At 37.1% G+C, this 24,404-nt stretch overlaps 1 protein-coding gene across 1 annotated transcript in view; it reads left to right on the top strand.

Annotated features, from left to right (window-relative positions):
- Positions 1-19,951, top strand: part of LOC139967628 (polycomb group RING finger protein 3-like) — a gene marked incomplete at its 5' end in the record, with an annotated part of 56,081 nt that extends 36,130 nt beyond the window's left edge. The window contains 4 exons of the mRNA XM_071971597.1: positions 2,714-2,779; positions 4,909-5,111; positions 13,349-13,429; positions 14,438-19,951. Of these exons, the coding sequence (XP_071827698.1) occupies positions 2,714-2,779; positions 4,909-5,111; positions 13,349-13,429; positions 14,438-14,485 (398 nt within the window). The remainder of the gene's footprint in view (positions 1-2,713; positions 2,780-4,908; positions 5,112-13,348; positions 13,430-14,437) is intronic.
- Positions 19,952-24,404: the final 4,453 nt, after the last annotated feature.

Here is a 24,404-nt window from a genome sequence, read left to right as displayed (position 1 = left end):
GTCTTTTTTGTACTGGCACTCCAAAAGCTTTGAATTCAGCCCATTGATGATGTAATCATGTTCTAATGGCATGTAACATGCGAGTAATCAAGTAATGGAATCCTTAGATCTAATTTGTCGCTGGGGGGAACCGTGCATTAAACATGTAAATCAACAGGGCTTTGTTTTACATTGCTTAGTTAGCAACACAGACTGTACCATTCTTAAAGGATCTGATATGGTGGTCAATATTCAAAATAAAAACACCCAAGTAGCTTTCATTTTGATAACAACATATGAAAGTTTTCATTGTGAGTATAAGATGGATGCATGCACATTTTTTGCAAGCTAGGAGCAGTGTATTTGAAAGTACTGTTGAAAAGTTGAAGTAAATTTTATCAAGACCAAATTAGAAGTTTTCCAAGAAGCATCTGAAGTTGACTGACACTTAGCTTCCCTTAAGTTTATTTGCTTGCTGTTCTTTGCTGACCGCTCACTTAACTAAAATGATTCTACAAAATTTCTCTTCTGTTAATACCATCTGATTCAGTGAATTATTGATCCCAGTGTTTCCATGCTATCATTACTTTGTGCTTTGGTCTCACACCTAATAAACAATTAGTCAAACAAAAAGTTCAGGCTAAGTCTAAACTTTGCCTTCTTATTTAAAAGCAATTTTGTAGGCCAGTATTTGTTTCTTGTGTTTCATCATGAATTTATTCCAAATTCCTTCATACTTCATTACATTCCTAAGGAGTTCATGTATGTAGCATGCAATCTTTTTGTATTCTTTAGGTCTTGTCAATGGTTTCTGACAGATTTTCACTCAAATTTTACCAGTGTTCCTATACATTGGAAAACCTTGTACATGCATCCAGCTTCCACACTCTAAATACAAAGCAGAGAAAAGATTCCTCCTCCCTTGTTAGGAGACAACCAACCATTCCTTGTCAACGTTTGGCCATAAAATAGACACTCATAAAATGTGAAATACTGCTCACCATATGTGGTTTGATAATTCACAGAGGTGCCATGTGTCCTAGCCTGTTCTTTCTTGACTTGTGGAAAATGGAGTCAATGTTGTTAAAGAGGTTAGGTGGGATAGAGAAATGGAAAGATTACAAAGTTGGAAGCTATAGATAGATGAAATGTATTTAATTTATCCAGTTTGCACACCAATGGGAAAACTTTGAGGCGTATAAAAAGGAGTTCTATTATTTTAATATTTCAACTGTAAAATATTTACAGTGCTAACACTGATACTTATGTCATCATTAGGTCATATTAAGAGCTTCAATATGTTAGATTCAGCATTTTCGAAACCCATCATGTTCATTACTGTAAATAAACTTTGTATTCCATATAGAAGAACATAAAACTACACTATGAAATGTTTCTCGAAAGGTAATGAGGGCGGTATTGAAGAGCCTAGAATGCATAGAGTTGGGATTTGTGACCTGATTAATCACTTGTTGCAGTGTTGGATGAATCTAACTGTAATAGTAGTTGATGACTTTGCTAACCATGTTATAGTCATTGCTGACTTTGCTATCTGCAGTCCCCCTCACATTTTTGCAAGGTTGGTAAGAGTGACTCCATATTTTTTCCCTTTTTCGGGAAACCAAAAATGAATCACATGTGGCTCGATGATGTCATGTTTAGACTTGATCAAGTCTTCAGCTTTGCGATTTAAGGAACATTAAATCTCTGATATCTCCAAAGTAGAAATCAGATTTTTCTTGAGCTATTTGTGAAAGTTTGTTCATGTAATTTATCTCTATCACATGTCATATGTAGATCAATAACGATGGTTGGGATGGTGTCTCCCTTGATATGCTTTGGCTAAAATTTTTGCATTTCTCATCAAATTGGTGCAATAAATGCTTTGTGGTTTTTTTTTAATGAAATTTAGCTCTAATATTGTTTATAGGTGATTGCGCTCACCCTTGACATATATAATGAACACATACCCACTGCCTAAGATGTTCATTTGCATAATTTGAACACATAGTGGGATTGGCACCAGAAGATCAGTATATACATACATCCAGTGTATATATATTTCTGCCATAAATATTGAAAGGAATATGTCTGCGGATAAGGTATGAGTAGACATGTCAAAATGACTGGTGTGTGCCAGCCAGTGGAGTTGTTGGAACCCCCTCTTACTGTAGATGATTTACAGTTGGTGAACAAACGTTTACATTTATGACAAACAGAGAACAAGAAAAAGCATGTCAGTGTAATACAAAAGTTACAACCCACCTTGGGACTTGCTTTAAATTCTGTTTGACTATTGGAATTAAGATACAGGCCTAGAAGTTGACAAATATTTTAAGCCACTTGCTAAAAAATACAAATACTTGAAAACAATCAGTTCAAGTCCTTATTGGCATTGACATGAATTACAGCACACATCTGTCTACTGTTCAGACTGATGGGAGCCGCTTAATAATATTTGCTGATAAAAAGCAATTCATTAGATACCAAAATCATGGGATTATTTGACATTATATTACTGTTAGCCGACTATATGTGTTTATGCCCTTTATGTCTACTAATGGGATAGGACTTTTTTTTTCTCTGCTAACTATATACAGGAATTTAGCCAGTAAATAGCCAGAATTTAGAGGCCTGATAGTAGCCAGTTCTGCTAACGGCCAGAATTTCGAGGCCCATGATAAAACAACTGTATCTATATTGAAGTTACACATCTCATTCTTATCTCTTGCAGGTGAAGTTTCTCGTGAAAAGAAGTTTTATGAAACGTTTGGTAAAAAAGAACCCGAGGACAAGGAAGGTACTTGTTTTCCATGCATTCATCCATTTTGTTACTTTTTCCATATTAACCTGTGTTGGGGCAAGAGGGTATGGGGTGGGAATTTGAATAGATATGGAGGTCTGCTAATAAGGTGATCATATTTTTTCAGGAAATCCCCTTTTGAAATCATGCTCCCTTAATACCTTTTGGTTACATTTAAAGGGAAACATGAAATTTTGAAGGAAAATTTTAGTGTTTGGCAAAACCTGCTATACAACACTACCAAACATTGAGATGTCCCTCAAAGTCCTTTCAAGACATGATTTTCAAAGATTCAAGTTTGTGTATTGACCTCCTTCAGAAATAAGTATTATGTGTAAAAGGAAGGTCCAAGGCCAAAAAAGTTGAAGGTTTTAAACAAAATGGTATTTTACATCAGTAAATCGAATATTTAAAACCATGCATGTGATGCCTTTTATTGTGAGTGAACTTTATGCACCACTTTGTTTTTAAGCCTTCTGTAGAGAGGAAAAGCCTGATTAAAGGTGAAATGTTAAGATGTTCTGGGGATAGTTCCAGGGCACTTGTAAGCAATCAGGGGACAGTGTATGAAATTCAACGACAATTCCGAGGTCAATTTTAATCCGGGGACACAGCATGTAATCAGGGGACTGATCAAGGGAACCGGGTTGCCAGGTCACTTTTCTTTGGGGTGTCGGTGCAGCGGGAGACAGGACTGAATGGCGAAGATAGGGGACATGGGGTAGTAGATTCAAATATATTAAGTGTCGTCTTACTGGTCATCTAGTAATTAATTTGTTCCAGCTGTTTAGGTAGAATACTCGCATGTAATATTTTAAGCCTATTGCATGTGGACCATGTGTTAATTTGAAACTAGAAATAATTGTTTCATTTAAAAAAAAAAAGAACTTGCAAATAGTCTCTTTTGGAATTTTTCTGAAATTTACAGAAAGTAAACAGACATGCATAGATCTGTTGGTCATACACATGGATGGCAGTGTTGATGTAGTCTGCATTTCTGCATTACACGTCTCTCATGATTTGCAGTAACCAGAGCTCTGATCATGCAGCCTGTACAGCTATATAGTAAAGCTTGGATCATGTCGTCCATTCATTCCATTTCGTCAACCAGGTCACAGTTTTGTCTGAAGTGGTTAAGTATGCAAATACGATTGTGTATTCACTTCTAATCCTCATTACTGTTGCACACCTGGGTCTACCATGTCTAGAGTAAAGTGGAAAACCTTGTAAGCACTGACCTCCCACAGTTACCGGTCACACAAGGTCTACACGCCTCAGTCTACGGATAGACGTGTCAAAGGCCGGTCGTCCGCAGGTGAACGATCACCGTGGGAGGTCAAAGTAAGGGTCCTGAAGGGCCTAGAGTTCTCTAAAAGGTACCTGTTTAGGTTTGTAGACTATGAAACTTACTAGCAAGGCATAAGATGGGGATGGTGGGGGGGGGAGTCCCATCATGTTACTTGTTGCAGTGTAGATTAGTTTGTTCGGATTGTACTCATGAGAGGAGTGGAAATACATCCAAGGACATCGGTAAACCTTGGCGTAGCCTCAGTGAATATCACTCATCTTGATATTAACTGTCTTTATTCTCTCCTGAAGTAAGTATTCATTGCCTTTCAGAAATTTGAATGGGCTGGCATCCATCACGTTAAGATTTTACAGTGTACATGTCGTCATCTGCCAGTGATTGTGAATAGAAGAGGGAAACAAATGATGAAAGTGTTTATTTATGGGAGGTTACTGTCCAATAGATGTGCTCACCCTAAAGCTTTTTTCCCTTAGTCTTACCTCAATACACCAACAAGAACACATTTAAGAAATTGCATTCAAGGGGCATCCAGATGATAAAAGTCGTGAGAGTACATTCAGAATGTCACCTCTTGGTGGTCAGATGGCAAGATGTAAGATCAAAATGGCTCAAGTACCAAGTTTGTTGCAAGTATATGACTTTGAATTATTTAGATTTGACACTCTTAAGTTAACACCCCTGGGGGTTGAGGAACAGGAGGAGGGGATATTGTGTAGAAAGGAGCGTTATACTGCTGCATCAGTAGTACCTCGGTTTGCTGGAGTTTCATTCGATAGAAGTTTTACACCTCTTGCTCTCTTTTTCAAATTTCCAAAAGATGAAGACACAAAGAAGAATGAAGAAATCAGGAAAGACGACAACGATTATCACCGTAACGACGAGCAGGTCAAGATCTGTCTAGAGTGCTGCAACAGTCAACTCAGTCAACTGAGGAAGAAATACATCCGCATCTCATCACAAGCCACGGTCATGCACGTCAAGAAATTCATCGCCAAAAAACTACGGATAGAACTGAATAAGGTAGGTTTAAAGTGTTACTGCTCAATCAATCTTATAGACCATGTTTGGTGAAGCATAGTCCACATTTGATTATTAATCTTACATCCACAAAACCAATAAAAGAAGCAACATTTTATTTTCTTGGTAACACATTCGTCAAAAACAAGAAAAAGAAAGCAACATTTTCTTGGTAACACTCTTGTCAAATTGCTAAGTAATCTGTGTTTTTAAATAACGTGATAATAGAATAATATATGAGGCGTAGTATTAAAGTAACTTAACCTCGAAGAAAAGCTTGAAATGGGCAAGACACAAAAATGGCCGTCTGTGATGAAGTATGGGTAGCTTTGGATATCTCCAACAAGGGAGCAAATTTGTGAAAGCATTATCTCAGGAGCAAAAGGGCAAATTATCAAGTATTTTAAGAAGTCTCCATTTGTGGCAACAATTTGCAAGCCCTCAGCAACTGTGGAGCAAGCCTGAAACACCAGGGTACATGGTCCTCGGTTAAGCGGTAAAAATAGAAGCAGGTCAAAACTTACAGACAAATGCATCCAACATCCAAGCTCATTGACATTGGATATTTTCAGAGACCGAACGAGTCCCGTCAAAAGTACACAAATGACGGGTGGTACCGTTACATACATGATGGGTTAAAGCTAGTCGCCCTCTGGTTCGTCTGTATTCGTGACAGTTTTTACCCTGTCAGTTTACGGTAAAGTTGTAATTGACTCGATTAGCTCAGAGACTTTTAAGTTTTTGGTTGTTGCATGTGAAACTGATTTGATATATTTTCACCGTTTGTATGCTTTGAACAGTTCAACAAAGAGACTATAAAAGAATTTTTTTTTTTTTAAATTTGACTGTTGACACCACAAACAGTTCACCTTGTGATTCACAGCAAGTGGCAAAATGGATAGAGCAGTCTTTTGATATAGAAAGCTTCAAAGCAGCTATTTTCTCTCTTTCTTTTTTTTTTGCCTTTGGGCATCAATTTCATTGAACTATTATAATTCAAGACAAGACAGGCAATTCACCAAACTACGTAGGCCTACTAGGTCATTTTCACAAAGTGAAAGTTAACCAGCATGTCTAGTTAAAGATTCTCTGTGATTCTGATAAATTTAGTCATCCATGCAGACAGGAATATATATATATATATATATATATATATATATATATATATGACCATGCAAGAAGCAAGTTGGGAATTGTTCAGAAGTAATGAGATTTTCATGACTTTTGAAACATATCTTAGTCAGTAATCAAGCTTATGAATAACGAACTTCCATGTGATGGTTTACATTAGCGTCAGAGATTTGTCAATATCGATCAAAAAGAAAGAAAACAGAGCTGCTTTTAGTCAGGGTTTTGACAAAAGAGTTCATGTTGCTGTCAGGGAATGACCGGTTTGTGTGCAGTGATAAGACTTCGCCTGGAAGCAACGTGACCAAAATAGCAAACATAAGCCCCATGAGGGGTCGCTGGAAAATCCTTCGTACCAGTCCTACTTTCTGCCGACAGTTTTTGTTTGTTTTGGATTACTGATAGAGCCCACAGATTTTGGTAACTTTCTTTGAGCCGTACATTATTTGATGATTGTTGGAAAGGACAAGTAGTCCTTGGCGGGAAAACACCCGACCGCAAATATGTCTCTCATTCTGATTTAATATCTTCAGAATTTTACTCTTCATTAAAGTAAAACATAATGTGCTCATGAAATATCTCACATGATGCAAACACAGACTAATTTCCATTTTTCCATTTTCTATAAGGCTGCCAATTGCTCTTTGACACTTACATGACATTTGTGAACCATTGTCATCAAGATACTGTAATCTTTTGTTTTCCTCTGTCACACCTGAGTAAAAATTGTAGCTTACATCAATGCGCATGTTAGCAGTGTGATCATCATCGTATAGAATCTAACATTTTCTTCGCCAAGTTGAGAAGAGATTTAACCACGGTTCACATTCCCCTGGAGAATCTAGATCAAGTAGGTCAAACCAGCAGCCTCCGAAAAGTGACAGAAGCCTCAGAGAAAAACCTAGTGTAACTTGATGTTTTTCTGTTTTCTCCATATGTGTATAAACACAGCAGCTGTTTGTGCTAGTAAATTAACACTACCTGCCATACCAAGTACAATGCATTTAAAGCACAAAATATGTTGTTTGTTGCAGTAGCACATGAAGAAGAAGATATATTTAACCTCAGGATGTCAATTATCTCTGTTGAATGAATGAACTTTTCTATATTCTAAACTACCTGACATTGTATTTAAGCTCTCAATTGTACAGGGTTTTCACTTCAAATTTACAGAAGCGAAAGCCCTAATATTTTTATATTAGTCTTGGAGCTAACATTGTTAACTTTCATAAAGCCTTTTTAGCTAATTACAAAGTGATTACATAATTTTGAAAGAGAAGGAAAAGATGAATCCTCAGTGGGTGGTGGGGGCGGGGGAGTGGGTTTGGTGGTGGGTAAGTGCCAAACAAACAAATTTAGACAGTGTACAACAAATTATTATTATTTATGATATTGGTATCTCATCTTTTGATTGTTTATTTGACAGCAGTGTGCATTGTACAATTATCGGTGAAGTCATCCATGGATAACACCAAAATATTGTGATTGTTTTCCTTTGACTTTGACAAGGTAATATAAATAAAACCAAGAATAATACCAATTTCTCTTGCTGTCTGAGAAAGGCCATAAATATCGAAGAACGATCCCGACGAAGGCATACAACAGTAAAAAAAAAAGCTAACACATAGACTGGATGGTGTTCTCTGTGGAAGATGTGTTTGCACAGCTCGTAGCCCGCATGCAACATTTACCTAGATTGAAATGTAAACATGCTACTATTGTTGTCCTGTTGGTTTAGGGGAGAAACACTGTTTGCATGTTGCTGTTCCTGAATGAATGCATGTGATATGTAGTATCTGGAATCTATCATACTTATATTAGCTGTCAGCAAGATGTGTAATTGATCCACGGAGGATAACGTTGTCAATTTGGACTAAATCGAGAGTCGAGTCTCGCCTGGCAACGATCCTACAAAAGCATTTTAACTTTCACATGGAAATTCACCTGCTTCAGAGTTTATCGTATGCTATTTTTAGAGATGAAAAAGGTAACAATTTATCGTTGATGATGTCGTTGTAAAGTAATTTACTCTTGATGAGTAGTAGAAGCAGGTATATTGTAATGGAGGCTGAGATGTTTTCCAGCCTAACACTCTCAATTCCCCCATCCTCCACTTCCACACCCTTTCCTCCCCTATAAAACACTGCAAAATGTAAATCAAGTTATGACATATCTCTATAAGAAACCAAACTCTCTATCTCGTTCAGTTGAAAGCCGATGTCATATTTTAAGGTGTTTTCATGCCATAGTCACTTTGATTGCTTCCTGTTATTTTCTGTCTCGGCCAAGTATAGCCACAATATGTGTAAGACGCAAGGACTACAATTGCGCTTAAAATGGGTCGTACAGAAATGTCTAGCACAGGTTAATACAGGGTAATAGAGACTGTATGAATCCTGTATACAGGATGCACTTAAGTCACCTTACAAAAATACTTGTTAATAGGATAGATGTAATCAATTTATAATTGTTATCAGGTTAGTTACAAGCTTAAGGGAGGGGGGGGGGGCGGCGGATGTGCTTTACTTATAAAAAAATAGACATATCATATTGTTTTGCATGATCATATCTCACCCATCCCATCCCCCTCCTCCACCTCCATCGCCACCTCCTTCTCCAAAGCTATGCACTGATTTATTTTCAAAATTCTCCAAATTTTGTTGTTGTATCACTTTTTCAGCTGTGATAAGAATAACATGTTAACAGCAAGTCTGAAAGGGTTCTGTGGTTGTGGCAGGTTTCTTCCTTTGGTTGCAATGTAACATTGGGCTAGTCAAGCTGGAAAATGATTTTTCAGTATATAACCCAAAGAAGCTCTTTTCACTTCTACTTTCACACCCTCCAAGTCATTTGAGAAGGTTTCTAAATTACAACATTTGACTTTAAACATGGTTAGATTGACTCAATTCCCAGATTGATGATCCAGAAATGTTACTCATCAAGAAATTCCACGAAAGGCCAATTTTATCATTGAAAGGCTAATTTTATCATTGTAACAGTCACATCTGTTCCTGCTCTAGTCGAAGGGTAAACACTTCTCTCACTGGATTTGAACTGGCATCCCTGAGTCCTTTGATTGTGGTTACAAAACCTCTAATGGATATATGTATTGATGTGTTCTTGGATTTTAGTACTCAGTGTAAAAGCTATTATTGCACATAGCAACAACAAAAACCTGGGATTTTTGCTTCCTGATATTGATGCAGCAGCCATAGTTTGTGCAGACCATGTCTTTTTGGTATATTGTGAAATGGAGAAGCATTGCCAGAGGTTATGAATATGTATGAGGATCACATCTGTGTCTCGATTTGAAGGAGTTGGTCCGTGAAATCTCCTGTTAGCGGATTAGTCTCTTGAGCTATGCTTAAATGACAGTTTCTGGTGGTGTCATGTCTGTACATAGTTATTTCGTTGCAAGTATTTTCTACAAATCCCATAAATTTTACTGGGAAGGAAACATTTAAAATATATGATACGTAAAAAGAAAGATCCTTATTTTGTAAGTGAAACTCAACCATATGGCTAATCAAGTCTGCTTTCAGTTGTGAGAAACGAAAAAAAAAACCTCAAAACGTCATTGGGGCCAATATGTGAGGTGAAGTCTGCTTGGGTTTCCCTTTAAGGTTTAAAATTTGAGGCAGAATTCTAAGGACTGATTTAGAGCCATATAACAGGAAACTCAGCACATTTGGATGTGTTGAATATTCAATATCTTGTGTTTAATATAGGTTAATGCTGATATTTATTGGGGGGGGGGGGAGAGAGGGGTGTTCCAACCCCTTCCTTGTTGTAAACATTATTTGTTTACAGCTTTCCTTGCCTACCAGTCTAAACTCTATCTTTCATTGAACTTAAATGAAATAGTCATGAGTATTAACAATTTTAAGTTTTACTAGTTTTTTTTCAATTTCACTTTGTTTTAATGAATTTTAGTATCATAAATACTGAAACCATTACATTTCTACCCAAACAAACATACTTCTGTTAAAGTGCACACAGAGGTTTATATTCCATTTGTTAGATCTTGGCGTTTAGTCGTTTTAAAATGTTTTAAAGCTTGCATGTAAATTAAAAGCCAGAATATTAATTCATATAAAAGCAGCTGTAGGATTCCCACAATTTTGTCAGACTTGCTGGTAATTCTAGCACAAAGGCACTTTTAGAAAAAATAAACATATGTTACAGGACAGTTTCCTAATATACCCTTGCTTCTGTCAAACAGATGAATATTTTAGAATCTCGATCCAGCTAAAAGCAGGTTTTCTGATATTTCTCCACACCCAGATGGTTGCTTTTATCACTCATTTGTTTCTTAATTTTCCCCTCTTTTTCTTTCTATTTGTGTGTGTGTACATGTGCGTGTGTGTGTTGCTGTTTTTTTTTCATACAAACTAAAACTGCCCTTTAAACTCATTGAACAGTTCAGCATTACAAATGTGAGGGTATTTTCACTAGTTTGGAGGGGGAAATTAGAATCCACAGTATGTCCTTTAATATGCTGATTTAGTTTTACAGCTCCAAGGGGCGCAGGGAAGGGAAGTAAGTGACAGTTTATGTCAATTTCAATAGAGGTTACAGCTCTGCTAACAGGCTGTGGTATTATCTTGGGAGAAGGCCAGGGAAGGAAACCAAACAAATCCTCTTTGTGTAGCCAACCAAACTGCCAGAGTTAGTATTAGAATCAAGATTTGAAAAGTAGACATGTTCATTCCTTGTGAGCTAAAATATATTTTTTTCTTTCTTTTTTTTTGGGGGGGGTGGGGGGGCTGGGGGGGTTATGCCATGGCTTTCATTTTCACTTGTCTTTTGTGTATTCTTGTAGGGATTTGGTGAAAGTCAGAAGGGGGTATGGTGATATTATTAGTTTCTCTGAGATCTAATCTGGTGAATTAGTTCATTGCTGCTTTAGATGGATGGATAAGTGGTGACTATCATGTAAACTATATATATATATGTATAGTACCAGGACTCTTGCTGAGCTCTAGCTGCTATATTGAGTCTGTACTGTAGGAAAATGCTGTACAGAGATGCACACAGTCCATCATATCAGGGATAATCAAATTAATCACTATACTGGATATGGCAAGCAGGGTGGCAACCACCTGTCAGGATGTGATGATGTACAGGGAGATCAATGGAGAGATCAAATGGAGGGTGCTAACTTAACAACTTGCACAGGTCTTTGGAAACAATGTTGAAGGATTTTCCACTGTTTAATGTTGTGACGCATGTACGTGTGATATATCTTCGTATTGTAACCTAGGATTTTAAAGTACTTGACACATGTAATAGCTTTGCATAGTTTGCTGTCTCTAACAATTTTTAAGCCATAGTTAACTTTGTCATCGTTCTGGTGTGTGTATGTGTGTATGAATGCGTTTGTTTTGTATTCTGACCGAGGACTTGAACAAAAGAATTCCAGGTCCTCGGTTGTGATTTTTAAAGAATCACCATGTCCTCGGAAGAATTTTGGACAATGGAAAATACAATGGGGTCCTCGGTCTGAATGTAATACAAACATGTATGTATTCCTGTGTGTGTATGGGGGTATGTGATGGCTAGCTTGTAAACAGGATATCTCAACAACCACAAGTTGAATCAATTTAATACTTGGTAGGCAGATGTCTGGCCCCATGTGTAGATGTGCCCTATTGTTTTTGGTTCTTATCTCATGAATATTAATGAGTGGGCATCCCCTAACATAAAATTCTTAAAATGTCAATATCTCTTCAACCTTATGTCAGATTTAGTTCATAGGGGGTATCCTGATTTTACTACATAGTAAGTACATGTTCTTTGCAACAATAATTTCTACCTTATTAATATTCATGAGTGGGTGGGCCTTAATGGGAAATGGTCAAAACAGCATGTAAACAATATCTCAACCAGCACAAGTTGACGCAACATTGTCATACTTGGCAGATGTGTACATGTACCGTATTATTTTTGATTGCTATCTCATGAATATTAATGAGTGGGCAGGGCTAACTATAAAACTTTTAAAATGTCAATATCTCTGCAACCGTATGTCCCATTTAGTTTGCACTCGGAATGGTTATGTAACTACCACAACAACCATAAGTTGCATCTATGTCATACTTGGTAGATAAATGCCATAAATGCCCCGTAATCAGTACATTGTTTTGGGTTCCCATTCACATGAATATTAATAAATGTGCAGGGCTTAATGTTAAATTTGGTTCATACTAGTATGGTGATGTTGGTACATAATAAGCACATTTCATGACATCTTTATGTCATTAATTTTCATCAAATTGCAAGGAATGGCACTTAAACACACGGCAAGAACCAAATGTTCCATGGTTTACATTCTTGACATATTAAGTTTGTCACACTACATTCATACAATCATCTGTGTTGCTTATTGTTTGCATTTCATAAATATTAATCAGTGAACAAATTCTTCATCAGATATCTCTGAAATAGTGTGTCTAATTAGCTTTATACATGTATGTACTTGGATAATACAATATAAGTATATAGATACATTCATGAGATCATTAAATTTGACCTCATTAATATTCATGTATGTATCTGTTCTTATACTATGTCACTAAATAGACTTTGTCAGCATGATAACTGAATCCTGGTACCTTTATATGTTGCCACATTAGCCGATAGATAATCCCTCTTCATTTCGGTGTGCTCAAGTTCATGAATGTTAACATGTATGGCATATGAATACTATGAATATGTTTGGGACATCGGAACCACTAAACTTTTTCACTTTCTGTGGGTTTTTTTGGGGGGGAGGGGGACTCTTTTACAGAGAATGTTTTAAGTTGTAGTTTTTGTTTTTCATTGCCATGCAATGAGAAGAGTATTCCATCAGAGGGCAGTTGAAAATCATCATTCACCCCGGTATAAAAATGCTAGAATTCCAGATGTGGTCACACGGTCTGCTGTAATTATATTTTTTGTCCTCAGTTTGGGAGTAATCAGAGTAATTTCACCATCTGGAAAAGAACTTTGGTAAAATGTTAATTAGCAGTTTTTAGAATGATCGAATTTGTTGTTAACGAGATAAACTCTTCAGAGAGGAAAATGTCAACTATACTTAAAATCTTGCATTTTATTTGTCCTCTCCACAGCTTGATCTTCTATGCAACGAAGAAATCTTAGAAAAGGATAACACCCTCAAATCGGTCACCCTGACCAGTTGGAGAGACAGGGTAAGACATTAATCATTGAGAAAGAATGATAAACCGAAACTGCAGGAAATGTTATCCAAAAAGCAAGCAGGAAGGATGACTAGAAACATATTATTAGTAGGAGTAAATCCCAGGCAGTCACCCAAATTGAAAGTCTAGCAGAATTTCTTCTGACTTTTTACATAGCTGACTATCTGTTTTTGGCTCTATAAGTTTCCCAATAATTTGTGATTCAAGTGTCTTGAATGACTCTCCTGTTTGTACCTCATAGTTAACAACTATTGGTTGGGAGGGGAGGGGATGCAAAGGGGGGGGGGTTATCTGAGCTTAGATAATATTCACAACTAGACAATTACTCTTGCAGCTCCTTCTTTACCGCTCTTTACTGAAGAATGAGAAAATCGGGAATGCCAAATGTAACTGTAAATTTTGAAATGCTTCATATTTCTAGGATAGTATTATACAGAATACTATACACCACACTGGTAGAGCAAGACACAAGGTTGCTGTTCTGTATCTATTGTAAACAAAGTAATAGAGAGAATATGTAAGTCGTATCTTGTGTCGCAATCTTCTCTCATAAACTGAATTATGAATATATACCGGATTAATCGGTCTCGGTCTAAGGATGTTGATAGCTGCACTGTGAAATAACATGTATCGATGGAACAAATGATTGTTTTGAATCAATATATATAATTCATGCCAATCCTAAAAAAAGGTATTTAGTCAGGGATGGCATCAAACCCACAAGATTAGGTTAAACATCATGTTCTAAGTGAGTAAAAATATAACATAAATACAACATGAAAGATCACAGGAAGTGAGTGATAAAATGGGGAACAAGATTATCCAGCCATGAGTTCACAGTTAAATGTGCATGCTCTGTGGAAAAAGCATTTTGAGAGATCTTACAACATTTTTGGTGTGAACTGTTGTTTGGTAGGACATGTGATTTTAGTTTAGTTTCTTATTCAGTCCCTTGATAGACTTGTAACCATGGATATTTTCTTTTGTTCTTCCTGAAAGGATTTTCCCATGATGCTTTACTACAGACCAAGGACAGGATGTTCATGACAAAGGATGGCATTCTAGTCACCTATTGTTGTTCATCATTAACTACCAGTCGTCCATGAAGAGGACCAAAGACAGATGTTCTTCCTGTTCCTGTGGCTCATGTGAGAAAGAAGGAGATATTGAGAAAAGTCACTTTCATATTTGGGAGAGAGAGAGAGAGAGGCACCCGATGTGACACAACAGTGAAGAGTGACAAGCTAGTCCGAGGCAGTTAAAAGAGAGAATAAGCTAGTGAATAGCTAGCTTCAAATTCCACTTCTGTGTGATCCAGGGTCTTTAAGTCACCATAGCTGCGAATTCCAGATCGACAACATGTTAATGTTACAGTGCAGACGATTGGAGTATTTCAACTGAAATATTAACATACTGAGAATCAAGCTGACCAGTTTGGTAGATGATAGCAGATTTTGTCTGGTATGTTTGTTGCACAAGGAAGTATCTGAATTTGAAGATAGGATGACGAACAGTAGAAATGGAGGGTGTAGAAAAGTGTGCAATGCTTTGTAAAACTGTTATTTATGTTTGAGAATGTGTAGGCAAGATCTTTGAAATTGAAGTGTGTGAAGGGACGTTTAGGGAGGGAGGAAGTGTGAGGCATGAGAAATTTTAATTTTGGTGGAAACCGAACTTTAAATAAATTGGAAAAGATGTAAATTAAAGCGATACAGGTTGGAAGAAACAAGGACACCTTCTTGTTTAAAGCTCTGGCGTACTTTTTTATGTGAAGCTTCTGTTCTTGGTTTGCTTTGTCAACGGGAGTGCATAACAATGATTAGTCTTGGTCAACTTTTCTGAAAACAAATTAAGTTTAAAATCCGATGGATTTCGAGAAGGGTCGATAAGCCTTGAGCTAACTTGCCAAGTTATTTGTTAAAGCCTTGATTGGAAGAAAGGGTGAAATGAAGTAAGTGGGGAAAGGTGGATGGAGAGGGTTATATGAAGGGGTGATGGAGGAGGTGTTACTAGTTCAAGGAGGAACAATCAAATGCAAAATATTGAGGATGTTCATAATGGATGGCATCGAAAATACTTGCAAGACTGTAAAGTCATTTCAAATAATATTGGGGAGATGTCGCTGTTTGGTGCTCAAGAGTGGCAGGTACATTCAGCCTAGAATCTACACTACAGAATATAGATTCACCCTTGTATTGGTGTGTTTGTAAGAACAAACATGTTAAGATTTTCAATAGTTGTTGGTGGAAGTTGTTTATGGCAGTTATCTATAGCATGGACCAGCAATGATTGTTGGGTCTTTGTCTTCTTATCAAAAACCAAAAGAAATATGCACAGTTTTAAAGTAACCACCTATGTAACTTAGTTTGAAGGAAACTCCCTCCTCTTCCTCCCCCTCCTCCTCCTCCCCTCCCCCCCCACCAACTTTGCATCTGATTGTGAAGATGATGAAGAAATTCTAAATCACTATTTTTAATGTGTTTGAAATGTTTTCAATGCAAACAACGAATTAAATTATTGCAAGGTTTTCTAACAGGTTGTTGATGCACGCTGGTCGTTGCAATAGTCAATCTATTTTGTGAAAAAAATAATAACGTCTTCAATTGAATTAATCCTGTCTGATATTTACGACAGAATTTTGTGTTTCTGTTTTTGTTCATTATCTCATAAGTCATCAAGTTTGCTAAGAGAAACGAAAAATAGCAAAGTCTTAGGGCTATGTCTTTTACAACTGGTCTTATGAGTTTGATTTTGAGTTTTGAATGTGATTATGAACTTTTTCAAAACATAGATCTCAAAATTGTGACTGCGTAATGTTAACGTCACTTTTGAACTGTTGGAAATTTGATTGAGAAGAAGTAGCAAAAAATAGTTGATTTGTTAGTTTAGAGAAGTCATCTGGATGGGAGTTTTTAAGGAATTTGTTTAAGTGTGAAGTAAGGAAAGGTGATTATTATTGGGACTGGAGAAGTCATGAACTTGTTACGCAAATTTTAAAAAATTTCAAAAAACTAACGGACAAATTCACTGCCACATTTTGAATTTTAACTTCAGGAACTGTTTTTGTTTTAATAATTAGATCTGATAACATTATCTGAAAACATCTTATAAACATCTTAAAACATTAATCACATTCATCTTCTTCTCACTTGCTGTCTTTTTCCTGTCTGATGCAATCAAGGTTTCATTGAGCTTCAGGAAACCTGTTGAAAGGTACTCGAAGAGCCTTTCGGGCATCGTAAAGATTTCTCTAAGCTTCATAGCTCACGATTAAAATTAGTACTCAACATTGTCACCCAGAGTATACTTTAAGATCCTGTCATCCTGTCAGGCAGCATGACACCTCAATAAACACACATGAAAGGAATAAACACCAACATTGACTGTAAAAGACAGGAAGATATACTATGATCCTTTCAGGCATCGTCAAATTTTCATTGAGTTGCAAGAAAACATGGAATGCACACTTTTGACAGTTTCAAGGTTTTGTTGAACTTCAAGCAGTAGTCTCAAAGCACATGCAAATGAACTGTGTTGAAGGGTCTTTCTTAACTCCGAATGGTGAGAAATCTGGCAAAATTAGAAAGACATATTCCAGGGGTACTATTACAGTTTCTTGTCATAAGTGAGATCTTTAATATTCAATGAATAATGTCAATGTTATATAAGAAGAGCTAATGAAAAGTGCAAAGAAGGGCACAAAACCTGCCGCCATTTTGTTGCCTACGGAAATCAGGTCCTGGCAGCTGCTGGACGAAACCTTGCACAAAGTGATCATCGTCAACATTAAAATTGAGTGAAAAGAAAGGTAGCCACAAGCTTCTGATCTGCCAGTTTATGCTAGAAGGGACAAATTGGGCAATTTATTGCAGCTCAGGAATAGTTAGCCATGTGACAAATGGATAAGAGTTCATGAGAATGTTACACTGAATACTTCTAGTGGTCATGGTAACAGAACAGTGCATCATGCTTGATTGTCATTGGCTCATGCTTGTGTGCTCGTAGCAACATGCATGTGACTGGTGTGGAATAATTGTGTAATGGTGATTTACTGCAGATATACGTAAATATGTTATGCGTATATACTTTCACTGCAAGTTTCTGGCAAGAGTTACATCACTTATGCATTGCGGCTGTTGGTATGAAGAAAGACACCTGGTGTTGCTGTAGACACATAGCGTTAGTTGAAAATCTAACTGCCATTGAAAATTGTTATGTTATGAGAAGTGTGTACTGCTTACCACTAAGACATAGTGACCATATTTTATTCCAGGAAATCCAGGACATATTAATGTTGGCCCCCCTTCCCCATGTTGATCATCATCATCATCATGCAGATGGTGTTACCTACACTTTCTTTGCTTATAGGGAGGGGTGAAATTTTGAATGTTTGGTGGTGGTGCGATTATAGCACTGCCAAACACGAGATGCCCTCAAAACTCTTGCTAAAGTATTATTGTTTGCCCACGGTTTCTGTGTTCCTTGCTTCAAAAGAAAAAATCAAAGACCGAAAAACTTGGAAAATAAGAGGAAATGGGTAACTTCCATCTGTAATATGCAAAAAAACAAAACAAAAAAACATTTTTAATATTGAATTACTGCAGAGTGAGAAACTTAGTCTTGTGCAAATAGACTTGGTTTATATGGCTGCAATTTTTGTAAACAATCAAATGGTACGTTTTAAACCATTACAAAACGAGAAAAGCCAAATATGCAAACTTCAAAATATTCAGGACTTTGAACAAATCGACTACAAGATATCATCCAGGGACTATCTCCAGAAATTTGAGACATCTGGTCACATGATTTTTATAAGAACATGAGTCTCCTTAGCACATCTCACAAGTTCATAGTTTGCTGCAATCTTGACCTAATTGAGACTTCTTTCATTCTCTGTGAAATGAGCCATTTTCACTCTTTTATCGATGTCTTTTATTCCCCTCCAAGTAAAACCACCTGACAAAAATCATGCTGCATGGTAAACATCACCAAATGTAAATAAATATTCCACACCCTGTAAATACAGAGAGATTTTTTTATATTATATATATGACGATTTACCTATTTATATCACAGTAGATTTTAGAAGGCACTTTTCTTAGTAGATGCATTTTATCTCCTGGGCACTTCACATTTCTTTCATAGCTTGATGTAAAATTTCCAGATATTTTTTTTCTCTTCTCTCTTTTTGGATAGTAGTATTTAAGAGTTTATACAAAATGTATACAAAAGACAAAAAAAAAGTATTAGAAAGGTTAATTTCTTGTGTTAGATGAAAGAGGTGATTTTTGATAGAAGAACTGGATGGCATTTTTTAATAAGACTTGTCACTTGCAATGTTAACGGGCATCAAAACTGTTTTGAAAGATTGTTGTAAGCCAGCCAGCTTTAAATAGTAACTTGATAAGAAAAAAAGTCAATCAATCTTAATTTAACCATAGTTAGAGAACCACTGCTCATCCTTATGCATATCAAATTTTTGAAAATGGAAAAGGAGAGGCATGTACTGAAGGATTTGTGTTTTGTTCATTTCCCAATAAAATAAAACAATTTGTTGCCCTTTATGGATACCAGTATCGATTGGTTTCCAATTGCCGTTTTGACATCTTGGAGCAAATGTAGATGTTTAGGTTGTTATACACTTCCATATGTTTACTGTTGTTCAAGATAGACTTGCATTCCAGCCGTTTTTATAAACTATGAATGATTCACTTCTCTCCACAGGTAAAACTTTGTTATTACCATATTTCTCTTCCTCCAGTATTTATATATATTTATACATATTTCTCGTCTGCCAGTATTGATGAGGATCAACATGAAATTGTAGTGGTAGTATAAGCACACTACATGTTGTCATGACCACCCTGCTGTGGGGTCGGTCACATTCCTTACTCTCCCAACTTGGGGTCATCTGGTGAAGTATAAGAATATTTCTATGTACTTCAAGGATTAATCAAAATGCAAAAATTTACAACGAAAAATGTGTGGTGTTTCCAAATGTTCTTGCAGATACTATCATTATTGGAACAGCCAACTTTTGAAGAAAAAAAAAATAGTGCAAAGTAACCAGAACAACCCTTTCAATACCCAAGATGTGAATGTTCAAAATATAAAGCTATGTGTATTAATTTAATCACATAGTTGCTAGGGTACAAGTCTGGACTTGCTTCAAGTCTTTTGTCTCAGTGTTGAATCGACTAAATTTTTATCAACTCATTCATGGATGGTCTTGTTTTGGATTTTGATGTAGTTTTTGCTTGTCGAAGGCAAGAGGGGGGGGGGGGGAGGGTATTTTCGAAATTGGAACAGACATGTTTTGTTTTTTTAAATGTTTGAAAATGATTGTCAGTTTCCATCTGGAACTTTCTTGGGACGACAACTGGAGGAAATCAAGTTAACATTTTCCTGGCTGTTGCGTTTTCTTTCTACTGTATTTGCTACTGTCATAAAATTGATGTTTTAATATTATTTTTTATCTATTGATTGAAATACGAAAAGTCAAAAGAAAATGAACATGCAGATACGTGTTTTCTTTTGTTTCACAGTTTTATTCCTTTAGGCTTAAAGATGAATGATGACAGAAATAAATTCTCTCCTTTTCATGTAGTGTAGGTTTTATGCCTTAAGAAAAAATTAAGATGTTTTGCCATCTTAAGTGTATTGGTATTATGATTGGTTTACTTCACGTTGTTGTGTTAACGAACCCTATCCTACCCAACCGTTGCTAGCCTAGACAATATAGGCTAAAATTGTTCACAGGCCTTGCCAGGTTTGTTCAAGTTGTCCCATAATCATAAACGTGACGAAAGTCGAACGTTACTTTTAAGACCTAGCTAGCTATGCTGAAACAGGTTTGTTCAAGTTTTCCCATAATCATAAACTGGTGGAAGAGACTACACATATTGAGATCAACAGCCGACCCATACAAAAGCTCGTGAACTCACTGCCAAACTAAGACCGTTTTACACAATTATTTCGCATTGAGATTGTTCATAGTAAAAATCTAAATAGACAAAGTTAACTGTTAAGTTACATAAACGCTGCCTGGTCACAACGAAACTACATCCAACCTGAAATAAATATGACGGAAAACGTCCAATAGAACCGCTGTCCTACAAAGTAGGCCTACACCTTTTTGCACGCAAAGTAAGGCTTTCATATTCGATATTATGCATCCGCATGCCAATTATAAATCATATCCATACTTCCTAACTTGGAATAAACTGTTTATAAGGTTTACAGTATCAGAGAAATTTGATCTTTACCCCCTAAATTTGGTAAGGCAATATATATATAGCCTTATGATTTTTATCAATCTTTGATCTAAAATCGAAACTTTTTCTATTCTTGCCATAATCATGCAAATGGATCAGGGGTCCTTCTGATTCTACAGAAGTGATAAAATCGTTACTATTTATTCCGGCATGCTTTTGCCTCCGTATGCCAATGCTGATATCTATGAGGTGCCTTTAAAATTGTAACACTAAAATCCTTGGTTTTATTCAAAAATACGAGTAAGAGGTAAGCACAGTCGATAACTGTGTATCTTTTCTGGTAGTTCGCGACACGCTGATTACGAATCTGAAGTTTATTTTGGAATTGGGAACCAAAAAGAGGTACTTTTTTAACTTTTTAGACAAAACACCTATTTTTGGCGCAAATAAAAATTGACAAAAATTGACCCTATGTCGATTTCGCCAAAAGACGTAACAGGCAGTAATCGATGCTCAAGAGCCCAACTCTGCAACTCCCATGTGCATATCTGCTACCGTTCGGGAGATACGTGGTCCCAAAGGACCCGATAGAAATACGTGTTCTTTATAAGTGCAAAATTTGAAAAAAAAAACCTCTTTTCAGCCCCCCTCTCTTGTCCTCTATGAAACACCCATCGACATTAAAATTAGACGTGGAGTAGAAGACACCCTTGTCTTTGTTATACACCAATTTCGTGTAATTATCTGACCGGGAAAGGCTTTTTTCGCTCTGTTTGCAACTTCACAGGAACAATAGAAAAGCGAAAAACTTTTCGGGACAACAAAAGGTTTAAGCCCTTTGTTCGTCGTAAAAGTTTTTCGCTCTTCATTTTTCTTGATCGAGGTGAAAAAAATTGTTGTCACAAAAGCGATAAATGTGTATCTTTTCTGGTAGTTCGCGACACGCTGATTACGAATCTGAAGTTTATTTTGGAATTGGATGTTGTGTGGGGGCGTAGGAGGCAAAAAACCTGATTTTTGTCTGTTTTTTCCAAACCTGTTTTTGCCAAAATTTACCCCAAATCGACCGAAAATCGATTTCGCCCAAATGACATTACCGGGGGTAACCGATGCTCAGTAGCCCAAATCTGCAACTTCCAGGTCCATATCTGCTTCCGTTCGGGAGATACGTGGTCCCAAAGGACCCGATAGAAATACGTGTTCTTTATAAGTGCAAAATTTGAAAAACACCCTCTTTTCAGCCCCCCTCTCTTGTCCTCTATGAAACACCCATCGACATTAAAATTAGACGTGGAGTAGAAGACACCCTTGTCTTTGTTACACATCAATTTCGTGTAATTATCTGACCGGGAAAGGCTTTTTTCGCTCTGTTTGCAACTTCAGAGGAACAATAGAAAAGCGAAAAACTTTTCGGGACAACAAAAGGTTTAAGCCCTTTGTTCGTCGTAAAAGTTTTTCGCTCTTCATTTTTCTTGATCGAGGTGAAAAAAATTGTTGTCACAAAAGCGATAAATGTGTATCTTTTCTGGTAGTTCGCGACACGCTGATTACGAATCTGAAGTTTATTTTGGAATTGGATGTTGTGTGGGGGCGTAGGAGGCAAAAAACCTGATTTTTGTCTGTTTTTTCCCAAACCTGTTTTTGCCAAAATTTACCCCAAATCGACCGAAAATCGATTTCGCCCAAATGACGTAACCGGGGGTAACCGATGCTCAGGAGCCCAAATCTGCAACTTCCAGGTCCATATCTGCTTCCGTTCGGGAGATACGTGGTCCCAAAGGACCCGATAGAAATACGTGTTCTTTATAAGTGCAAAATTTGAAAAACACCCTCTTTTCAGCCCCCCTCTCTTGTCCTCTATGAAACACCCATCGACATTAAAATTAGACGTGGAGTAGAAGACACCCTTGTCTTTGTTAGACACCAATTTCGTGTAATTATCTGACCGGGAAAGGCTTTTTTCGCTCTGTTTGCAACTTCAGAGGAACAATAGAAAAGCGAAAAACTTTTCGGGACAACAAAAGGTTTAAGCCCTTTGTTCGTCGTAAAAGTTTTTCGCTCTTCATTTTTCTTGATCGAGGTGAAAAAAATTGTTGTCACAAAAGCGATAAATGTGTATCTTTTCTGGTAGTTCGCGACACGCTGATTACGAATCTGAAGTTTATTTTGGAATTGGATGTTGTGTGGGGGCGTAGGAGGCAAAAAACCTGATTTTTGTCTGTTTTTTTCCAAACCTGTTTTTGCCAAAATTTACCCCAAATCGACCGAAAATCGATTTCGCCCAAATGACATAACCGGGGGTAACCGATGCTCAGTAGCCCAAATCTGCAACTTCCAGGTCCATATCTGCTTCCGTTCGGGAGATACGTGGTCCCAAAGGACCCGATAGAAATACGTGTTCTTTATAAGTGCAAAATTTGAAAAACACCCTCTTTTCAGCCCCCCTCTCTTGTCCTCTATGAAACACCCATCGACATTAAAATTAGACGTGGAGTAGAAGACACCCTTGTCTTTGTTACACACCAATTTCGTGTAATTATCTGACCGGGAAAGGCTTTTTTCGCTCTGTTTGCAACTTCAGAGGAACAATAGAAAAGCGAAAAACTTTTCGGGACAACAAAAGGTTTAAGCCCTTTGTTCGTCGTAAAAGTTTTTCGCTCTTCATTTTTCTTGATCGAGGTGAAAAAAAATTGTTGTCGCAAAAGCGATAAATGTGTATCTTTTCTGGTAGTTCGCGACACGCTGATTACGAATCTGAAGTTTATTTTGGAATTGGATGTTGTGTGGGGGCGTAGGAGGCAAAAAACCTGATTTTTGTCTGTTTTTTCCCAAACCTGTTTTTGCCAAAATTTACCCCAAATCGACCGAAAATCGATTTCGCCCAAATGACATAACCGGGGGTAACCGATGCTCAGTAGCCCAAATCTGCAACTTCCAGGTCCATATCTGCTTCCGTTCGGGAGATACGTGGTCCCAAAGGACCCGATAGAAATACGTGTTCTTTATAAGTGCAAAATTTGAAAAACACCCTCTTTTCAGCCCCCCTCTCTTGTCCTCTATGAAACACCCATCGACATTAAAATTAGACGTGGAGTAGAAGACACCCTTGTCTTTGTTACACACCAATTTCGTGTAATTATCTGACCGGGAAAGGCTTTTTTCGCTCTGTTTGCAACTTCAGAGGAACAATAGAAAAGCGAAAAACTTTTCGGGACAACAAAAGGTTTAAGCCCTTTGTTCGTCGTAAAAGTTTTTCGCTCTTCATTTTTCTTGATCGAGGTGAAAAAAAATTGTTGTCGCAAAAGCGATAAATGTGTATCTTTTCTGGTAGTTCGCGACACGCTGATTACGAATCTGAAGTTTATTTTGGAATTGGATGTTGTGTGGGGGCGTAGGAGGCAAAAAACCTGATTTTTGTCTGTTTTTTCCCAAACCTGTTTTTGCCAAAATTTACCCCAAATCGACCGAAAATCGATTTCGCCCAAATGACATTACCGGGGGTAACCGATGCTCAGGAGCCCAAATCTGCAACTTCCAGGTCCATATCTGCTTCCGTTCGGGAGATACGTGGTCCCAAAGGACCCGATAGAAATACGTGTTCTTTATAAGTGCAAAATTTGAAAAACACCCTCTTTTCAGCCCCCCTCTCTTGTCCTCTATGAAACACCCATCGACATTAAAATTAGACGTGGAGTAGAAGACACCCTTGTCTTTGTTATACACCAATTTCGTGTAATTATCTGACCGGGAAA

The sequence above is a fragment of the Apostichopus japonicus genome, chromosome 5 (genome assembly GCF_037975245.1).
Source record: "Apostichopus japonicus isolate 1M-3 chromosome 5, ASM3797524v1, whole genome shotgun sequence".
In the NCBI taxonomy this organism is placed as follows: Eukaryota; Metazoa; Echinodermata; class Holothuroidea; order Aspidochirotida; family Stichopodidae; genus Apostichopus; species Apostichopus japonicus.
The sequence above is the reverse complement of the archived record's forward strand: the minus strand, read 5'-3'. Positions and strand labels throughout refer to the sequence as shown.